Source organism: Scyliorhinus canicula, chromosome 9 (assembly GCF_902713615.1).
Source record: "Scyliorhinus canicula chromosome 9, sScyCan1.1, whole genome shotgun sequence".
Taxonomy (NCBI): domain Eukaryota; kingdom Metazoa; phylum Chordata; class Chondrichthyes; order Carcharhiniformes; family Scyliorhinidae; genus Scyliorhinus; species Scyliorhinus canicula.
Window position 1 is genome coordinate 181,720,718 of NC_052154.1, and position 18,617 is coordinate 181,739,334.

Below are 18,617 nucleotides of genomic sequence, written 5' to 3' on the forward strand. Positions count from 1 at the left end.
TGAACACATGGGATAGAAAGGTGCCTGGAGGACAGAAAGCAAATTGTGAGATTAAAGAGAGTTTTGTTGGATTGGTGAATGGTCTTGTGATAGTGGTCTGTGTTTGGGCTGCTGTTACAAACCAAATCCAGAAATGATCTGGTCTTGAGAATTGAGAAAACACCATCCAAATTTGTCAAATTGAGGAATTGGTGAATGATGATGCTTTATAAAACTGTAGGGAGGCAGAAAGGCTGGTGGGACTTGCAGCTCAGTGGGTGGTCCAGCTCATTCCAGGAAATTGTGAAACAATAAGTTTTTTTTTTGGGGAGATAGAGCAAGAGGTAACTTTACATGGAGAAGTTACTGTGAAAAGCCCCTAGTCGCCACAGTCAGGCGCCTGTTCAGGTACATGGAGGGAGAATTCAGAATGCCCAAATTACCTAATAGCTAAGATGGGAGCATAAGTAAATAAGGTTACAAAAGGCGAAGAAGATAGATATATAGTTGAAATATTGTTTTCGGCACCCAGTTATATATTCATTCGATGCTACTTGGGATGAGTAACGATCAGGTCCTTCAAAACTGGGTTTTGGATGGTACCATATGTATTTATTGCTCAATCCTAGTTGTCTTGAAGGGTGGTGTACCATTTTTAGTTTTGTAGCAAATGGTTATTGAATTTGTTAGTCCGTTTCAGAGGATGCATGGGGGGGGCAACCAGGCTATGTTGGACTGGAGTCATGTCCCTCTGGCTGCACTTAAACCACCTTGTTTTCTATACCAGTCCAATAGTTTGCTTGTTTTCCTGGAACAAGTCAGCATATTTCAATTTACTGGGGTGGACTTTGATTTCATGAAAATCTCTCCTCAGCTCGGTCCTAAATGGTCAGCCCTTTATTCTGTGACTCTCAGTTCCACATACCCCATTCCAGTGAACATCAGACCAGCATTTACCCTGTTGAGTCATTTAAGAACATTCAATGGGAGCACCCCTCACTATTTTAAGTTCTAAGGCATATAGGCCAAGTCTATTTGATCTCTCCTAGGTTAAGTGGGGGTTACGGGGGTAGGGTAGATACGTGGGCTTCAATAGGGTGCTCTTTGTGAGGGCCGGTGCAGAGTCGAATGGCCTTCTGCACTGTAAATTCTATGAATCTTCCCAAGCCTTGAACTAAACGAATGAACATTAATTGCAACGACCGTATATTCAACCGCTTGGGCAAGTCGACCAAAACCATACACTACGCTCCAGATGTAGGGCTGGATTTTTTGGCCATGCCCACCGCAAGATCGCCACAGACGGGACGGGGACCATGTAAAGATCCGTTGACCTCGGGTGGGAATTTCCGGTCGCCGGGCATGCATGGCCGAAAAACCCCGCCCATGATCTCAGCAAGACCCTATATAATGGTATTCAGACATATTTACTCTTGGACGGCAATTCCTTTTATCATAAAGGCTGACATTCCATTGTCCATCCTAATTGCCCATTGTGCATGTTTTCAATTTCATAGGGACACCCTCTGAAGAGTAACATTTCCCAATCTCACTCCCGTCTACTTAAGTTTAGATACAACGGAAAGGTTTAGCACTCTTTGGATTAGGCAAAATTGATGCAGCCTGATCTTAGAGCTAGAGAGCATGTTGGGAGGTCAATTTTGGAAATTTATTTGCACATCTCCAAGTCCTTACATGCTGACTAAATGGCTGCTAGGCGTATTCTGCCCAAGTGAGAACTCCATTCTCGGTTCCTCAATCAGGTGGCCCTATTCAGATGTACTGTCCTAAAGAGACCGCTTGTAATTTATTGCTGAAACTCTCAAGAAACATATCATTACAGTACAAAAGAATGGGATGCAACTAAGTCTTGCTTGCTTTTAGCTTTTTATTTTGTTATTTAAGTCTCTCGGTGCTTTCCTTCTGGGACCCATCGGTGTTCTCCTTGTGGGGAGACTAAAAAGCCCCTAGTCGCCATATTCCGGCGCCTGTTCGGGGAGGCTGGTACGGGAATTGAACCGTGCTGCTGGCTTGCCTTGGTCTGCTTTCAAAGCCAGCGATTTAGCGCCGTGTTAAACCAGCCCCCGTGTCGAGGTTTTCATCGCCTCTCCTTTTGAGGTCTTCATTGCCTCTCCTTTTGAGGTCTTCATCGGAGGTTTTAAACTAGCATGGCAGGAGGTGGGTACCGGAGCAAAAGGTCAGAAGGTGGAAAAAATTGAGGGTGAACTAGGGAATAGTGTCCGTATAGCTTTGAGGATGAGCAGGCAGGGAGATGTTGCTGAAAACAGCGGGACTGGTGGCCTGAAGTGCATATGTTTTAATGCAAGAAGTATAACAGGTAAGGCAGATGAACTTAGAGCTTGGATTAGTACTTGGAACTATGATGTTGTTGCCATTACAGAGACCTGGTTGAGGGAAGGACAGGATTGGCAGCTAAACGTTCCAGGATTTAGATGTTTCAGGTGGGATAGAGGGGATGTAAAAGGCGTGGCGGAGTTGCGCTACTGGTTAGGGAGAATATCACAGCTGTACTGCGGGAGGACACCTCAGAGGGCAGTGAGGCTATATGGGTAGAGATCAGGAATAAGAAGGGTGCAGTCACAATTTTGTGGGTTTACTACTGGCCACCCAACATCCAGCGGGAGATAGAGGAGCAGATAGGTCAACAGATTTTGGAAAGGAGTAAAAGCAACAGGGTTGTTGTGATGGGAGACTTTAACTTCCCCAATATTGACGGGGACTCATTTAGTGCTAGGGGCTTGGACGGGGCAGAGTTTGTAAGGAGCATCCAGGAGGGCTTCTTAAAACAATATGTAGACAGTCCAACCAGGGAAAGGGGCTGCACTGGACCTGGTATTGGGGAATGAGCCCGGCCAGGTGGTAGAAGTTTCAGTAGGGGAGCATTTCTGGTACAGTGACCACAATTCAATAAGTTTTAAAGTGCTGGTGGACAAGGATAAGAGTGGTCCTAGGGTGAATGTGCTAAATTGTGGGAAGGCTAATTATAACAATATTAGGCGGGAATTGAAGAACCTAGATTGGGGGCGGATGTTTGAGGGTAAATTAACATCTGACATGTGGAGGCTTTCAAATGTCAGTTGAAAGGAATTCAGGACCGACATGTTCCTATGAGGAAGAAGGATAAATACGGCAAATTTCGGGAAACTTGGATAACGAGAGATATTGTAGGCCTTGTCAAAAAGAAAAAGGAGGCATTTGTCAGAGCTGGAAGGCTGGGAACAGACGAAGCCTGTGTGGAATATAAGGAAAGTAGGAAGGAACTAAAGCAAGGAGTCAGGAGGGCTAAAAGGGGTCAGGAAAAGTCATTGGCAAATAGGGATAAGGAAGATTTTGATATCTCTACCGTTTCCCATTATTTCTGGCTGGAAATTTCTCTTTGTTCCAATATCGATCTTTTTGACAATTTCACTAGGAAAACAAAGTATGTTCTATTCAGGGCTGTTTCAAAAATAACTTTATTTTGTTTAAAACAGGTTGAAGACAGTGATCACTGCTGAGAACTCCTCAATAAGGATGGGCCAGTGACCCTATTTGACTGCACTGTCTTCAAGAGACAGTCATCACAATTACTGCAGTATTGACATTAAAAAGTGAGGGGAATTCTCTCATTTCCATTATACAATGTTGACAAATGTGAGGTTATCCATTTTGGTAGGAATAACAATAGAAGGGATTATTTTCTAAATGATAAAATATTAAAACATACTGCTGTGCAGAGGGACCTGGGTGTCCTCGCGCATGAGTCGCAGAAAGTTGGTTCATAGGTGCAACAGGTGATTAGGAAGGCGAATGGAGTTTTTCCTTCATTGCTAGAGGGATGGAGACGAGGGAGGGTATGCTGCAACTGTATAAGGTGCTAGTGAGGCCACACCTGGAGTATTGTGTTCAGTTTTGGTCTCCTTACCTGAGAAAGATGTACTGGCGCTTGAGGGTGTGCAGAGGAGATTCACTAGGTTAATCCCAGAGTTGAGGGGTTGGATTATGAGGAGAGGTTGAGTAGACTGGGACTGTACTCGTTGGAACTTAGAAGGATGCGGGGGGGGGGGGGGAATCTTGTAGAAACGTATAAAATTATGAAGGGAATAGATAGGATAGATGTGGGGAGGTTGTTTCTGCTGGCAGGTGAAAGCAGAACTAGCGGGTATAGCCTCAAAATAAGGGGAAGTAGATTTAGGACTGAGTTTAGGAGGAACTTCTTCACCCAAAGGGTTGCTGGATTTGAAAGCAGACCAAGCAGGCCAGCAGCATGGTTCAATTCCCGTAACAGCCTCCATGGACAGGCGGCGGAATGTGGCGACTAGGGGCTTTTCACAGTAACTTCATTTGAAGCCTACTCGTGACAATAAGCGATTTTCATTTTCATTTCATTGTGATTCTATGGAATTCCTTGCCCAGTGAAGCAGATGAGGCTCCTTCATTAAGTGTTTTCAAGATAAAGATAGGTAGGTTTTTGTAGAATAAAGGATTATGGTGTTCGGGCCGGAAAGTGGAGCTGAGTCCACAAAACATCAGCCATGATCTAATTAAATGACGGAGCAGACTCGAAGGGCCAGATGGATGACTCCTGCTCCTCGTTCTTATGTTCTTATTTGTGGGATCTTGCTACATGCGAAATAGTTGCCATATTTCCTACATTACAAAAGTGATTAAACATAGGAAATGCTTCATTAGCTGTAAAACATTTTCAGTCACCCTGAGGCCAGGAAGTGTGCTAAATAATTTATTTTCCTTTCCATCTATTTAAAACAGCAAAGCAAAGATGTTGCAACTTTATTTTTAATCCATGATTAAGCATTTGCAGTCGAATAAAACATTGCTAAATAATTTTGTAACGCAAACCTCCTAAAATTGTGCATTATCACCTGACTTCTCATGAGTAATATATCAGAGGATCCACAAATATTTAAACATTTCTCCACGTGTCGCCTAAAAAATCTTTAATGGCTTTATGAAGATTATGTGCGTCACAATACCTAATAGAATTAACTACAAATACAATAATGTAACCTAACATTCTGTGATTAAAAATACTTGATGAGACCATTTCAGATTATTTGTCTTAAAGATTTGTTTAAATTGGAGTTTCCAGTTTCATGGCAAGTTTTTCATACATCCAATGACTGGTCACATAGCCTTAAAATGTAGTCTTAAAATTTATATTAGTCACAAGTTAAATCATCCCACCAGAAGCTAGGGATTAATATTCGATTTGTATTTCATATTTAATGTTCAGACTATGGAGATGTTTGTAATGCTATGCATGTAAGATATTTTAAAAAGGTGAATATCTTAATTCTGCATCATCCGCATTATGGTATATAATCAGTCTTGGTAGATAGTTGGGGGAGGGGCCTCATGTAAAGCATGCACATGAAAATATCATGCTTCACCCTGTGTGGGTCACATGTTCCCCTTGCACAGAAAGTTTAACACACTAGTTGATCAATGGAGTCCAAGCAAGGATCTATATGCGACCAATGATTCGGGAAATTTCCAAAGTCAATTGGTGATGTACATCGAGGCCTAAATGCAGGCTTGCATTCTGCAGTGGGAAATGGTGCTCCAGGTCCTGGTTGCCGCAATGGAATGTGTGGCATTTTGGTCTGTTGCTTCACAGTATTAATACATTTAAAATGACTCCCATGGGAGGTGGAATCGTCTTTTAGCCAACATAGCAGTAGTCACTGAACATCTAAAGCAGTTCTGGCACCAATGGTCTTGTCCACTACCAGATTTACAGCATCTGCAATATTTTGCTACTTTAAAGTAGTTTGTTCACTTGGGAAGAGTCAGCATAGATGTACGAAAGAGAAGTCATGCTTGGCAAATCTACTAGAACTCTTTGAGGATGTAACTAGTAGAGTTGATGAGGGGGAGCCAGTGGATGTGGTTTATTTGGACTATCAGAAGGCTTTCGACAAAGTCCCACACAAGAGATTAGCGTGTAAAATGAAAGCGCATGAGATTGGGGGTAGTGTTTTGAGATGGATAGAAAACTGCTTGGTAGACAGGAAACCAAGAGTAGAAATAAACTGGTCTTTTTCAGAAAGGCAGGCAGTGACAAGTAGGGTTCCGCCAAGATTGTAGCGACGACCCCAGCTATTCACAATATATATTAATGATTTAGATGAGAGAACTAAATGGAACATCTCCACATTCGCAAATGATACAAAGCTGGGTGAGTCCGAGGATTATGCAGAGATGCTTCAGTATGATTTGGACAAACGGAGTGTGTAAATGTATGGCAGATGTATAATGTGGATAAATTCGAGATATAATTTTGGTTTAAAAAAAAAACAAGAAGGCAGAAAGGCAGATTATTATCTGAATAGCTATAAATTTAGAGGGCGACATGGTGGCACAGTGATTCGCAATGCTTCCTCACAATGCCGAGCACCCAGGTTCGATCCCAGCCCTACGTCACTATCCGTGTGGAGTTTGCACATTCTCCCTGCATCCGTGTAGGTCTCACCTCCCACAACCCAAGATGTGCAGTGTAGATGGATTGGCCACACTAAATTACGCCTTAATTGGAAAATAAAAATAATTGGATATTTTACATTTTTAGAAAAGCTACAAATTTATAGAGGGGAATGTGCAACGAGACCTGGGTGTCCTCCTACACGGGCCGCATGCAAGTGGTGAAGTAGGAAAATGGTATGTTAGTCTTCATAGTGTGAGGATTAGGGGTGTCTTGCTGCAATTTTACAGGACCTTGGTGAGACCAGACCTAGAATGTTGTGTGCAGTTTTGGTCTCCTTATCTGAGGAAGGATGTTCTTATTGTAGAGGGAGTGCAGCAAAGGTTTACTAGACTGATTCCTGAGATGGCAAGACTAACCTATGAGGAGAGATTGAATCGGATAGGATTATATTTGCTGGAGTATAGAAGAATAAGGGAGGCGAAGGAACACACCTCATAGAAACCTATAAAATTCTAACAGGACCATGCAGGATGGATGTTCCTGATGGTGTGGATTTCTATAACCAGGGATCACAGTCTGAGGCTACGGGGTAGACCATTTAGGACTGAGATGAGGAGACATTTCTTCACCCAGAGAATGGTGAGCCTGTGGAATTTATTGCCACAGAAATTAGTCGAGGCCAAAATATTGTATGTTTTCAAGAAGAGGTTACTTATGGCAAAACGGAGCAAAGGTAATGGAGGGGAGGGTGGAGGAAGACGAAAACAGGATGTTGAGTTTGATGGTCAGCCATGATTATAATGAATGGTGGAGCAGTCTCGAAGGGCCAAATGGCCTACTCCTGCTAAGCATTTACTTCCTTCCTTAAATAGGGAGACCAAAACTACAAACAGTATTTGAGATGCAATCTTACCAATGCCCTGTGTAAGCAAAGCATACCATCCTTACTTTATGTTCAATTCCTCTTGTAATGAAGAACAGCATTCCATTAGCCGCCTTAATTCCTTGTTGTTTTTGCATCCTAACTTTTTGTGTCTCATGCACTGGAACACCCAGATCCCTCTGCACCTTGGAATTCTTGTTGTGTCCTTTTATGTAATACTTTACCTTTTTTGTTCTTCCTGCCAAAGTGAATAACTTCACATTTTCCTGCATTATACTCCCTCTGTTACAATTTTGCCCACTCGCTCAACCCATCTATATCCATCTCAATCTCCTTGGGTCCTCTGCACAACATATTTTCCAACCTATCTACAAATTTAGCTACCATGCCTTTACTCCCCCCTCCTCTAAGTTATTGATATGTTGATATAAATTGTGAAAAGTTGAGGACCCAACTCTACCTAGCTTCTTCTTCTTGAATGTTATAAAACCTCGTCCTTATCCTGCACGTAAAAATACAGATGGATATCTCCGTTGCAATTACATTGACGGAACTGCAGAAATCTGCAAAACAGCACGGTAGCATAGTGGTTAGCCCAGTGTATTCATGGCTCCAGGGTCACAGGTTCGATTCCCGGCTGGGTCACTGTCTGTGCGGAATCTGCACATTCTCCCCGTGTGTGTGTGTGTGTGTGTGTGTGTGTGTGGGGGGGGGGGGGGGGGGGGGGGTTTCCTCTGGGTGCTCCGGTTTCCTACCACAGTCCAAAGATGTGTGGGTTAGGTGGATTGGCCATGCTAAATTGCCCTTAGTGTCCAAAAAAGGTTTAGTGGGGGTTCTGGGTTACGGGATTGGGTGGGGTGTTCTTTCCAAGGGCCGGTGCAGACCCATTGGGCCGAATGGCCTCCTTCTGCACTGTAAATTCTCTGATTCTATGCCTGCTATTTCTGGGATAGCTATGAAAAGTATCATCTCTTAATTTTTTTTATTGCCCTTTTTGCAGCGTTTTGGTGGCACAGCCAAAGCCCAAGAGCATTGAACCTTGAAGCCAGCATCAATATATCACCAGATATTCTCCCATCTCTGGGAACTCTGGTAGATGACTGCTACTAAAATTTGCACCCTTTTGGGAAACCAGAAGTACGACAGAGTCCTAAAGAGGATTCCTCTCTTATAAGTGTCTCTCAGATTACATTGTCTCATTAAATGAATATGGGAGCAGGCCGGGGAGTGGGTCTGCTTGGGTAGTTCTTTCAAGGAGCTGGCATAGGTATGTTGGGCCAAATGGACTCTATTCTGTATTGTTCTATGATGTTGGTGCCACAGACAGAATGAATGGACTCTTTATTCTGTATTGTTCTATGATGTTGGTGCCACAGACAGAATGTATGTCTTTCCTTCACTGCCGGAATGTTTGTGTGTTTGCAAAGAGCTGTGTGTTTTATTACCCTCAGCGTGGATCCCAAATTAAATACTTTTCAGAACTCACCCCGACGATAACACAACAGTCCGCTCTCTCGCCTCACACACACACACACACACACACACACACACACACACACACACATATTATAGGATCATGGATGATCCTATTACAACATATAATTATCTCAGTCTCTGTCTGGAGGCTGCTAGCTCATGGACGAAATTGAAGTGATGTTCTTATAAAACAAAGGATTCTTGGCGGTTTTTGGGGTTTCCTGTTAATTTAATTTCTCGGCGATTGGTTCTCAGCTGAAGTTGGAACAGGTTGGGGGAGTCCTCTTTCAGGATCTCCCACTTTCAAGGTATTGCTGTTGATTACCTTGGCTGCTTGCACGACTTGCAGCTAGTTTGAGACTTTGTGTTGGAACTCTGTGACTGGAAGTAGCTCCTTCCTGTTTCAAAGTCCTTTTTCCGAACAGGGTGGTGTGTACGTTGATTCCAATCATGTGCTGTTGTTTGACACCTTGAATGAATACATTATACATTCAATGAAAGAATCCATCATATTACAATGCAGGATTGATGAAGTCCATTCACATCATCTTGCACATATTAAGTTTCGATGCTCGGGTGTGTCCAGGGTGAACAAATCGTCTAAAATTCTCTAGCCCCTTTGTTGATCCATCCTTTAAAAAAAATGGTGTGAATTCCCTGGATGGCTGTGAATGTCCATAGCTAATTCGGTGCTTGCTCGAGACTTGGAAGTGTCTGCAGCTCAAAATGCCAAACTTCACACAATTCTAAGCAGCCATTTTAATAGTCTGTGTGTGTCCAGTTTTAAAAGCATTGACTGAAAGTTCATAATATACTAGGGCGTGACAGTAGTATTGTCAGCCTAAAATAGACAAACTATTGGCACCAGGGCATATAATTCACTCTGATTAAGAAAGCTGGTTTCTATTCTGCTTATTTTGTAGTCCTCAAGAAATTGTGGAGATTGTGGAAAATATACCAGACCTTAGAACCCGAACCAGTTTGATTCATACAGGACATGTCCGAGGTAGACATGCAACAGCAGTTGGGTATGCCCCTACCAGAATGCCCACGGATCTGCTTAGCTGTGAAGGACCTAAAACATCATCCTTCCATATTGCCCCTAGAAGCTTCTCGGGCTCATTATCAATCAGTTTTCATTTTGAGGTGTTATGTGGCATTTCCTCACCTCTTGGTTTCAAAGAATATGCTCAAAATGGTCAAATGCATTGCCTGCAGCATCTTTACACCTTTATCTTTACATGGACTAATGACCGCCTCAGCATCATACTGAAGCACACCTGTGTGGCAGATGCAATGTCCAGTTGTGATTGGGTCTAATGCAAGCCAAGTAGGAGCCAATATTCTTAGGCATGTCATTTCAAACAACCTAGCGGAATGTGTACTTTCACTGGGCCAGCTCGCGGTAGACTGGGACCTGACATACTGCTAACAAGGAACGGCTATCATTCCTATTTATTGACTGTTTAAGGATTTTGGGTCTGATGGCATAAATTGTCATGGTTCCCGGGGATGCCACTATTTCAGCTCTCTGTGCCACTGCTCTCCCTGCGGAACTTTCTTTTCCCAATCTGTCGACAAGACTCGACTCTGCACCTCTCCATAGTAAGGGGAGGATACACTATGAAAGAGAAATCCTTACAACATCCGCTTTCACAGTTGACAATAGTAGCAAATGCAGTTCTGACAGGATTGGTCGGTTGCCTGTTGGCAGGAGAAGTGGACAATAAGTTGTTTCGTCATCAATCATTTGGCAAGAAGGTAGTAAGGCTAGCTCTGGAATATCAGTGCATTTCTGATCATCTAAATCATGGCACATCCATGTGCATATTTGGGTAGCCTTTCCAGAACCCCCTGCAGCTTGCTGATCTATCGAATGTAAACCCCAAAGTCAAGTGATAACCCTCCTCTTTTGCTGAATTTAAGGTGATTGGACCGCCAATTTTAAGCTGCAGCATTTGTTTGTATCTCACCCCAAGGGGTTTATATCTAGGTCCCAGCAGTGGAAGTTGCCTGCACAAGGGGCCCTGGCCTGTCCTGCATCTGTTGAGCCTGTTCATCTATCGCTACTTCGTCTGTTGCATTGTGTTTGCATTTATATGTTTACTTGCTGTAAAGCAACCGTACCAGTCCATGACTCTTAAATAGCGGTGGAATGTTGTTTATGACGCCCATACAAGATTCATTTGTAGCTTGTATACATAATGAGTATTTTAAATCGAGTTGTACAGAATATCCTAAAAGAAAATACTTTACTTCAGCTGCAGACTCATGTAAAGGCCAGTCATATTTTGATTTTATTTCTTTTGTTAAGTTGTGAATAACAAAATCCTAGAGTTTCATGCAGAACGCAATTCTCATATGAGGTTTGCAGAATTATTTTCCTGATATTTCACTTCTTTTTCTCCTCCAGATGACTAGGATGGTGTTGCCTGCTATGGTGGAGCGGTGAGTCACTCAAATCATTATTATTTATAGGGGAGAATCCTTCCTTCAAGAATTCATTTAGAATGACTAATGAACCTTGTCTCTCTGTTTAAATGATTGAGTAACAATATATGTATCATAGCAGAGAATGACTCATCGGCTCAAAGAAGTCTTCCCTTTTTTGATATTGCGGCTATTTCTCTCTGTAGGTGAACACAAAAAAAAACATTGAGTCATCAGTCTAGCGCAACCTAGTTTTCTTAGTGGATTTTGAAATTTAAAGGCTGTCATTTCAGTATATCCCTGGGATAACCTTACCAGCCATAAACACCTGTGAAATAAGTGAATGCAGGGCTCTTTATACGTCGGTCACTTAAAGATGAAGCCTTCGGGCGGCAGGGTGGCCCAGTGGTTAGCACTGCTGCCTCACGGGGCCGAGGACCCGGGTTCAATCCCGGCCCCGAGTCACTGTCCGTGTGGAGTTTGCACGTTCTCCCCGTGTCTGCGTGGGCCTCACTCCCACAACCCAAAGATGTGCAAGGTAGGTGGATTAGCCATACTAAATTGCTGCTTAATTGGGGGAAAAAAATAAATGGGTACTCTAAATTTATTTAAAAAAAGATGAAGTCTTGGCCAACTGCATAAGCAGCAATAAACGGCTGAACTCCAAAGAGTTTGCAACAAAAACAAAACTCCAGATTTATTCCACGTCTGAGAGCCACGAATCACATTGGGTTGCACATGATATTCTATTATAAATACCTATTATAGGTGGAATTGGCTGAAATATTTCACTGTTCTATGCGGAACATACGTAATTGAAACCTCCCCATATTTTTGTACCAGTGCTCACCATAATGTAATTCAAAGCGTGTCTTACATTCATCAGCCTGGGGCAATATGTGGGGTCAAACATAAAAGGGTAAAAATTAATTGTGGGCCAATTTTAAGTCCATAACTGATGCTGAACCCACCCACCAACTGGAAGACCCAAAACTCACCTGTAAATGAACATCTGAATCGTTTGAATAATTTGGGTGAGCTACTAGTGCCTGACATTCTTTCTGAGGTAGTTTGTGTATTGTCAGCATTCAAATTTGAGCTGCCTTCCTCTATCAGTGGCCTTCCAAAAGTTGTCAGGAAGGCTGAGGAAAATGGGAGACGGTCACAACCTTGGATGCTGTGGAACAAGGGATTCTGCATCAAGTTTTTTTTTTTAAACTATGTTCTTTTCCGCTTGCCCTTTTAGTGGCTTCCTAGCCCACCCCACCCCAGGAAAACCAGCCCACTCTTCTCAGGGAAGCACAAGTTCAGGAAGGAGCCTTAAATATAAATTGTTAATCCATACAAAACAGCCAGTGTTACAACTGTCAAAAGCTGTACTCGTGTGTTGGAGGCCATTATAATTACTGTTCTGCAATAATGTCCAGGAAACTGTTGTTGGAGACTGCCATGTTATTTTAGAAAGCCATTGCTGATATAAACCAATAATATAGCAACTCTACCACTACTAGTAAACAAAGTTCATAAAGACAGCCTTTTATAGTTCTGTTGATGTCATATGTTCCACGCATACCCAGTAATGCTGTACACCACATTGTAGCTCAATTAAAAGTATGTGTAGTCATTAAAATGTATCATTTTAGCCTTGTTTTAATTCTGCTGCTTGTATGATCTGGTGTAATAACTTCCTCAATCAACCCTATCCCCCATTTATATTATCAATCCTTTTAACTACAATCTTAGTTCAAAACTTATTATAAAATACCTTGAGGAGCTGTAAAGGGAAGGAAGAAGACTTTAACACTACTTAACCTGAATCGTGTTTTTATCGATGTAATGTAAAATCTTAGCAAAGTGCAAATTTTGAGGAGAGAACCTTAATGTTTTCATAGAATTTACAGAGCAGGAGGAGGCCATTCGGCCCATCGAGTCTGCACTGGCTCTTGGAAAGAGCACCCTGCCCAAGTCCACACCTTCACCCTATCCCCATAACCCAATAACCCCACCCAACACTCAGGGCAATTTTGGACATTAAGGGGCAATTTAGCATGGCCAATCCACCTAACCTGCACATGTTTGGACTGTGGCAGGAAACCGGAGCTAACCCACGCACACGTGGGGAGAACGTGCAGACTCCCCACACACACACACACACACACACACACACACACACACACACACACACACACACACAGCGGGGAATCGAACTTGCGACCCTGGTGTTGTGAAGCAACAGTGCTAACCACTGTGTTACTGTGCTGCCCATTTAATTTTCTTAGAAATTAAATGATATGCCTACTACAGTACTCTTGTTCAGTTCAAATTGGTTGACTGGATTTCGTTTTCTGCAAAGTTTATATGTCGCATTCACGTTTTAACTACAGTATGAACTTATCTGGTTGATGGTAGAGACGGGAAAGGAATAATGCACCCATGGGGTGTATGATTTCAGAAATAGATTAACCGTTGTCAGTAATGCACCAGCCTCACCAAGTCTAGAAATGATCCAGAACAATGAAACTAGTGCTTTGCACTGTGTATTAACTGGTGCATAGATATAATCGGCAAGTGCATTCCATTCCATAAGCCACTGAGTACAGAAGGTGATGTTAAATTTGTACGGCTCCTTTTCTAGCTACTTGGTGAAAAAGCCATCTTCTATCCACAAATATCTGCAGTTTAAACTCATGATCTTTTACCAACATAGGCACCTATACATTTGAGATTCTCCTTCAAATGTTTTGTCCGGAGTAAGACCTTGTCTGTCAGTATGTATACCTGTGTTTGTTAGAACTCTTAACTGAGGCGTTTGTGGAAAATAAATACTTTTTATGAACACATAGGAGCACTATCATTTCCTTACAGCTGCGTTATAGGGTCTTGTGTTTATTCAGGTGAGGTAAGTTTTTACAAGTTATGTTCTTAAAGTTACAAAGCCAATGCCACAGTGGACAGAGCAAATCCTCCTTCATCTCACTGCTTGCCCCCAAAACAAATTCACATTTAAATTGAATGCAATTCATGGTCTCCACAAGAGAGAGACACGACATCCGAGCTGACAAGAAATGGCATTGCACCTCATCTTGGGCTTGATCTGATTCGCAGACATTAAATGGCGCTCATCACTATTTAACGTAAGTAGAAAATGAGCTCTTGATCCCATGCATGAAATAATACCACGCCAATTCAAGTATACTAAAAGTCCGATTCAAAAGCTAGGGTCAGAAAAGTTAAGCTCATGGGCCCTGAAGTGACATTTAAGATCCTGGTGAATAGGCTGGTCATTTGTGACACGAGCATAACCCCATATGGAAGGAAGGAAGCTGAGAGTATTTCAGCATGCTCGCTGTCGGGCGTACTGACTGAAGACAATGGCATGTAGTTTGCAAGTACTTTCACAATGTGAATGGTGCAAAAGGTGGAAAAAATGGACCTGTATCACACAGGGTCAGAAAGGCTACTAGATATACTACAAAAGTTTAAAGATTGTAATGAAACTTTTAAGACTTATTTTTGGCCTTGAGAGGGGGAGTGAGTGATTGAAGTGGAAATAGACATAGGCACCAACACAGGATCATAGATTAAGCCTCTCGTATTGCCATTAGTTTTCTTTTCATCACTGTGGATTCTCTTCGCAGTCTTAAATCTGTAATGGAAGGTCAACGTAGCTTTAAATGTATGTGTTCCTTTTAAAGCAACGTTCCTGTCACTTGTAACCTAGAAAGTAGCATTTTCGTTATGGCCGCAAAATCTCAGATCATAGAACATAGAACAGGCCCTTCAGCCCTCGATGTTGTGCCGAGCAATGATCACCCTACTCAAACCCACGTATCCACCCTATACCCGTAACCCAACAACCCCCCCCCCCCCCCCCCCCCAAACCTTACTTTTTTTAAGGACACTACGGGCAATTTAGCATGGCCAATCCACCTAACCCGCACATCTTTGGACTGTGGGAGGAAACTGGAGCAACCGGAGGAAACCCACGCACACACGGGGTGGACGTGCAGACTCCGCACAGACAGCGACCCAGCCGGGAACCGAACCTGGGACCCTGGAGCTGTGAAGCATTTATGCTAACCACCATGCTACCGTGCTGCCCTTGATCAAACAAGCGTAGAGCAAACATCTTCAAAACCTTCTCAAGTATTCAGACTATTTTACTAAAGTTATTTCACTTCAAGTCTCAAATATGGGCCATGAATTATGCATCTTCACCATTATCCAGATCATCATAAACTACAGACCAGCATGCATGCAGTTTGTGCTGTTTCAGCACTAGACAAGATGTCACCATGCCGCCATTGACAAGTATCCTGAAACTATTTTCTGAACCTGTATCATGATTTTCTTTTACTTGAGCATAAATCTATTTCCTCTAGTGTAAATCTACATTCATTTCACCTGAGAAATATTTTGTGAACCTTTACTCCATGAAGTTGTCCATTTGTGCAAGAGACAGTTCGATAAATATCTCTGTTCACCTCATTTTGTCTAGCAGTGCGGTGCCCTTTTTTTCATTAGCTTTGCTCTTAAGTCAGGTCGTATGGAGGCAATTAAGGTTCACCCGTCACAAATTCAAAGTGGTGTGAGATGGCTTATTGACGAGAATCACACCTCATGGCTTCAGCGCACTGAGCATATTACAGCTACCTTTCCTTTGCTACACATTGAAAACAACTTTGCCATCAACATGAAGGTAGCTGTAAAACTATATATTTACAATATGCTCATTAAATGATAAATCATTTAAGAGGAACTCTTTCAGAGTTCCAGTATTAGCAACTTGGGTGCTAGACTTTCTAGAATTCCCATTATCCAGACTGATACATTTATAGTTTAGATATTAAGTAGAATAATCTTGCACCTTAATTCCAAAGGTTATTTATGGCGTATTTATTTTAAAAGGTCAAAAGGCATCATCCTGAATGTGTCATCTGCGAGTGCATTGTATCCTGTACCCTTACTGACTCTCTACTCTGCCACCAAGGTGAGACTTAGCTTATTCTTACAATGTTCCTTTCTTGAGTTTTGAGTTAGCTCACATGATGTGAAAGACTGGTCTAAGTTAACTTGTATTTGTAACTTCTCATGGTATTTTATGTTTTGTTTCTTTACACTCTCCCTATAGTTAAAATTTTACTTTGTCCAATAAGATGAAAAAGTATGAACAGGATTTTGCTCTTAAATCTCAGCAGCAAACCTAGTTAAAGAGCTTCTGGTGGTGAACTGGGTAAAACTATTATATAAGGAGTCGAAGGCGAAAGCCCGCACAAACATCAGCTCGAGATACTTTTCTCCCCACCGTGGGACGAGGCAGGGATGTCCTATGTCCCCCCTGCTGTTTGCACTTGCGATTGAGCCGTTGGCCATCGCATTAAGAAGTTTGTGTGTGTGGGTGGGTGTGGGTGTGGTGGGGGGGATAGATATAGAGCATAGTGTGTCCTTACAGCAGCAAGTTGTCGGCATATATGTGTCGGAACTGAGTGCGTTGATAGGAGGAATATTGGAGCTCCTGCAAGTATTTGGATCTTTCTCGGGGTACAAGCTGAACCTGGACAAGTGAGTATTTTGTGGTGTCTCGGCTGGGGGGGGGGGGGGGGGGGGGGGGCTGCCATTCCGTAGGGCAGGGACTCGCTTTAGGTATCTGGGGGATGCAGGTTGCCCGGGAGTGGGGAAGGCTTCGCAGGTACAACATCACTAGTTTGATGGGGAGAGTGAAAGCCGATCTGGCAAGGTGGGATGGTCTCCCTCTGTCACTGGCGGGTCGGGTACAGGTGGTTAAAATTAATGTGTTAATGCAATTTCTGTATATTTTTCAAAGCCAACCGATTTTTCCACCAAATGCTTTTTTCAGGGAGATTGAGGGAAGGATTACCTTGTTCATATGGGGAGGGAAGGTGGCCAGACTGATAGAGGTGCTGCTACAGAGGGGAAGGCAGGAGGGGGTTTGGGTCTCCCGAACCTGATGTACTACTACTGGGCGGTGAATGTGGAGAAGGTGCGGTGCTGGGTCAGAGGGGTTGATTCCCAGTGGGTCAGAATGGAGGAGAGTTTGTGCAGAGAGTCGGGGCTGAAAGCACTAGCAACAGCGCCGCTCCCGATAGCTCCGGGGAAATACTCAGGGAGTCCGGTAATAATAGCTTCATTGAAAATCTGGAGGCAGTTTTGCCAACATTTCGGGTTGGGGGCAGGATCAAGGGAAATGCCGATTCGGGGGAACCACAGGTTTGAGCCAGGGAAGTAGGATGGAAGTTTTCGGAAATGGGAGGAGAAGGGGATTAAGACGCTAAAAGATTTGTTTCTTCGGGGTCGGTTTGCAGGATTGAGGGAGCTGGAAGTGAAGTATGGGCTCGAGCAGGGAGAAATGTTTAGATACATGCAGGTTCGAGATTTTGCCAGGAAGGAGATACAGAGCTTCCCGGAGGAACCGGCCTCCACATTGCTGGAGGAGGTGCTGATGACAAGGGGACAGGAGAAGGGGGTAGTGTCAGTGGATTACGGAACTATTTTGGAAGAGGATAAGGCACCACTGGAAGGGATCAAAGCAAAGTGGGAGGAAGAGTTGGGAGAGATTATAGAGGAGAGGGTCTGGTGTGAGGTGCTCCGGAGAGTAAATGCCTCCACCTCATGTGCAACGTTGGGGCTGATACAACTGAAGGTGGTATACAGAGCACACCTCACGAGGGCGAGGATGAGCTGATTCTTTAAAGGAGTAGAAGATGTGTGTGAGCGTTGCCGGGGGGTGGGGGGGTGCTAATCACGTTCCTATGTTTTGGTCCTGTCCAGAGCTAGAGGATTACTGGAAGGTTTTTAAGGGTCATTTCCATGGTGGTGCACATGAAACTGGACCGGGGTCCCCGGGAGGCCATATTTGGGGTGTCGGACCAGCCAGGGTTGGAAACTGGTACGGAGGCAGATATCGTAGCCTTTGCCTCGTTGAGCGCCCGAAGGTGGATCCTGATCGGATGGAGAGCTACCTCTCCACCCTGTGCCCTGGTGTGGCGGGGGACTGTTGGAATACTTGAGCCTTGAGAAGGTTAAGTTTGAAGTGAGGGGAAGGATGGAGGGGTTCTACAAGTCATGGGCATTATTCATTATGCACTTTCAAGAACTGGATAACATCGAACATTAGTTGGGGGGGAGGGGATGGGTGAAATGAAAATGAAATGAAAATCGTTTATTGTCACGAGTAGGCTTCAATGAAGTTACTGTGAAAAGCCCCTAGTCGCCACATTCCGGCGCCTGTCTGGGGAGGCTGGTACGGGAATCGAACCGTGCTGCTGGCCTGCTTGGTCTGCTTTAAAAGCCAGCGATTTAGCTCAGTGAGTGGGAGGGTTGGAGAGTTGGGGGGAGGGGGGCTGTGTGTATTAAGGGTGACTATAGGTAATCCCTGATTCCTTT

The 18,617-nt window shown here is 43.5% G+C and overlaps 1 protein-coding gene across 1 annotated transcript in view; it reads left to right on the forward strand.

The window, feature by feature from the left end:
- The window catches only part of LOC119970958 (very-long-chain 3-oxoacyl-CoA reductase-A-like), a 162,773-nt gene that overhangs the window by 127,088 nt on the left and 17,068 nt on the right, over positions 1-18,617 (forward strand). The window contains exons 8-9 of the mRNA XM_038806069.1: positions 11,197-11,231; positions 16,122-16,203. Of these exons, the coding sequence (XP_038661997.1) occupies positions 11,197-11,231; positions 16,122-16,203 (117 nt within the window). The remainder of the gene's footprint in view (positions 1-11,196; positions 11,232-16,121; positions 16,204-18,617) is intronic.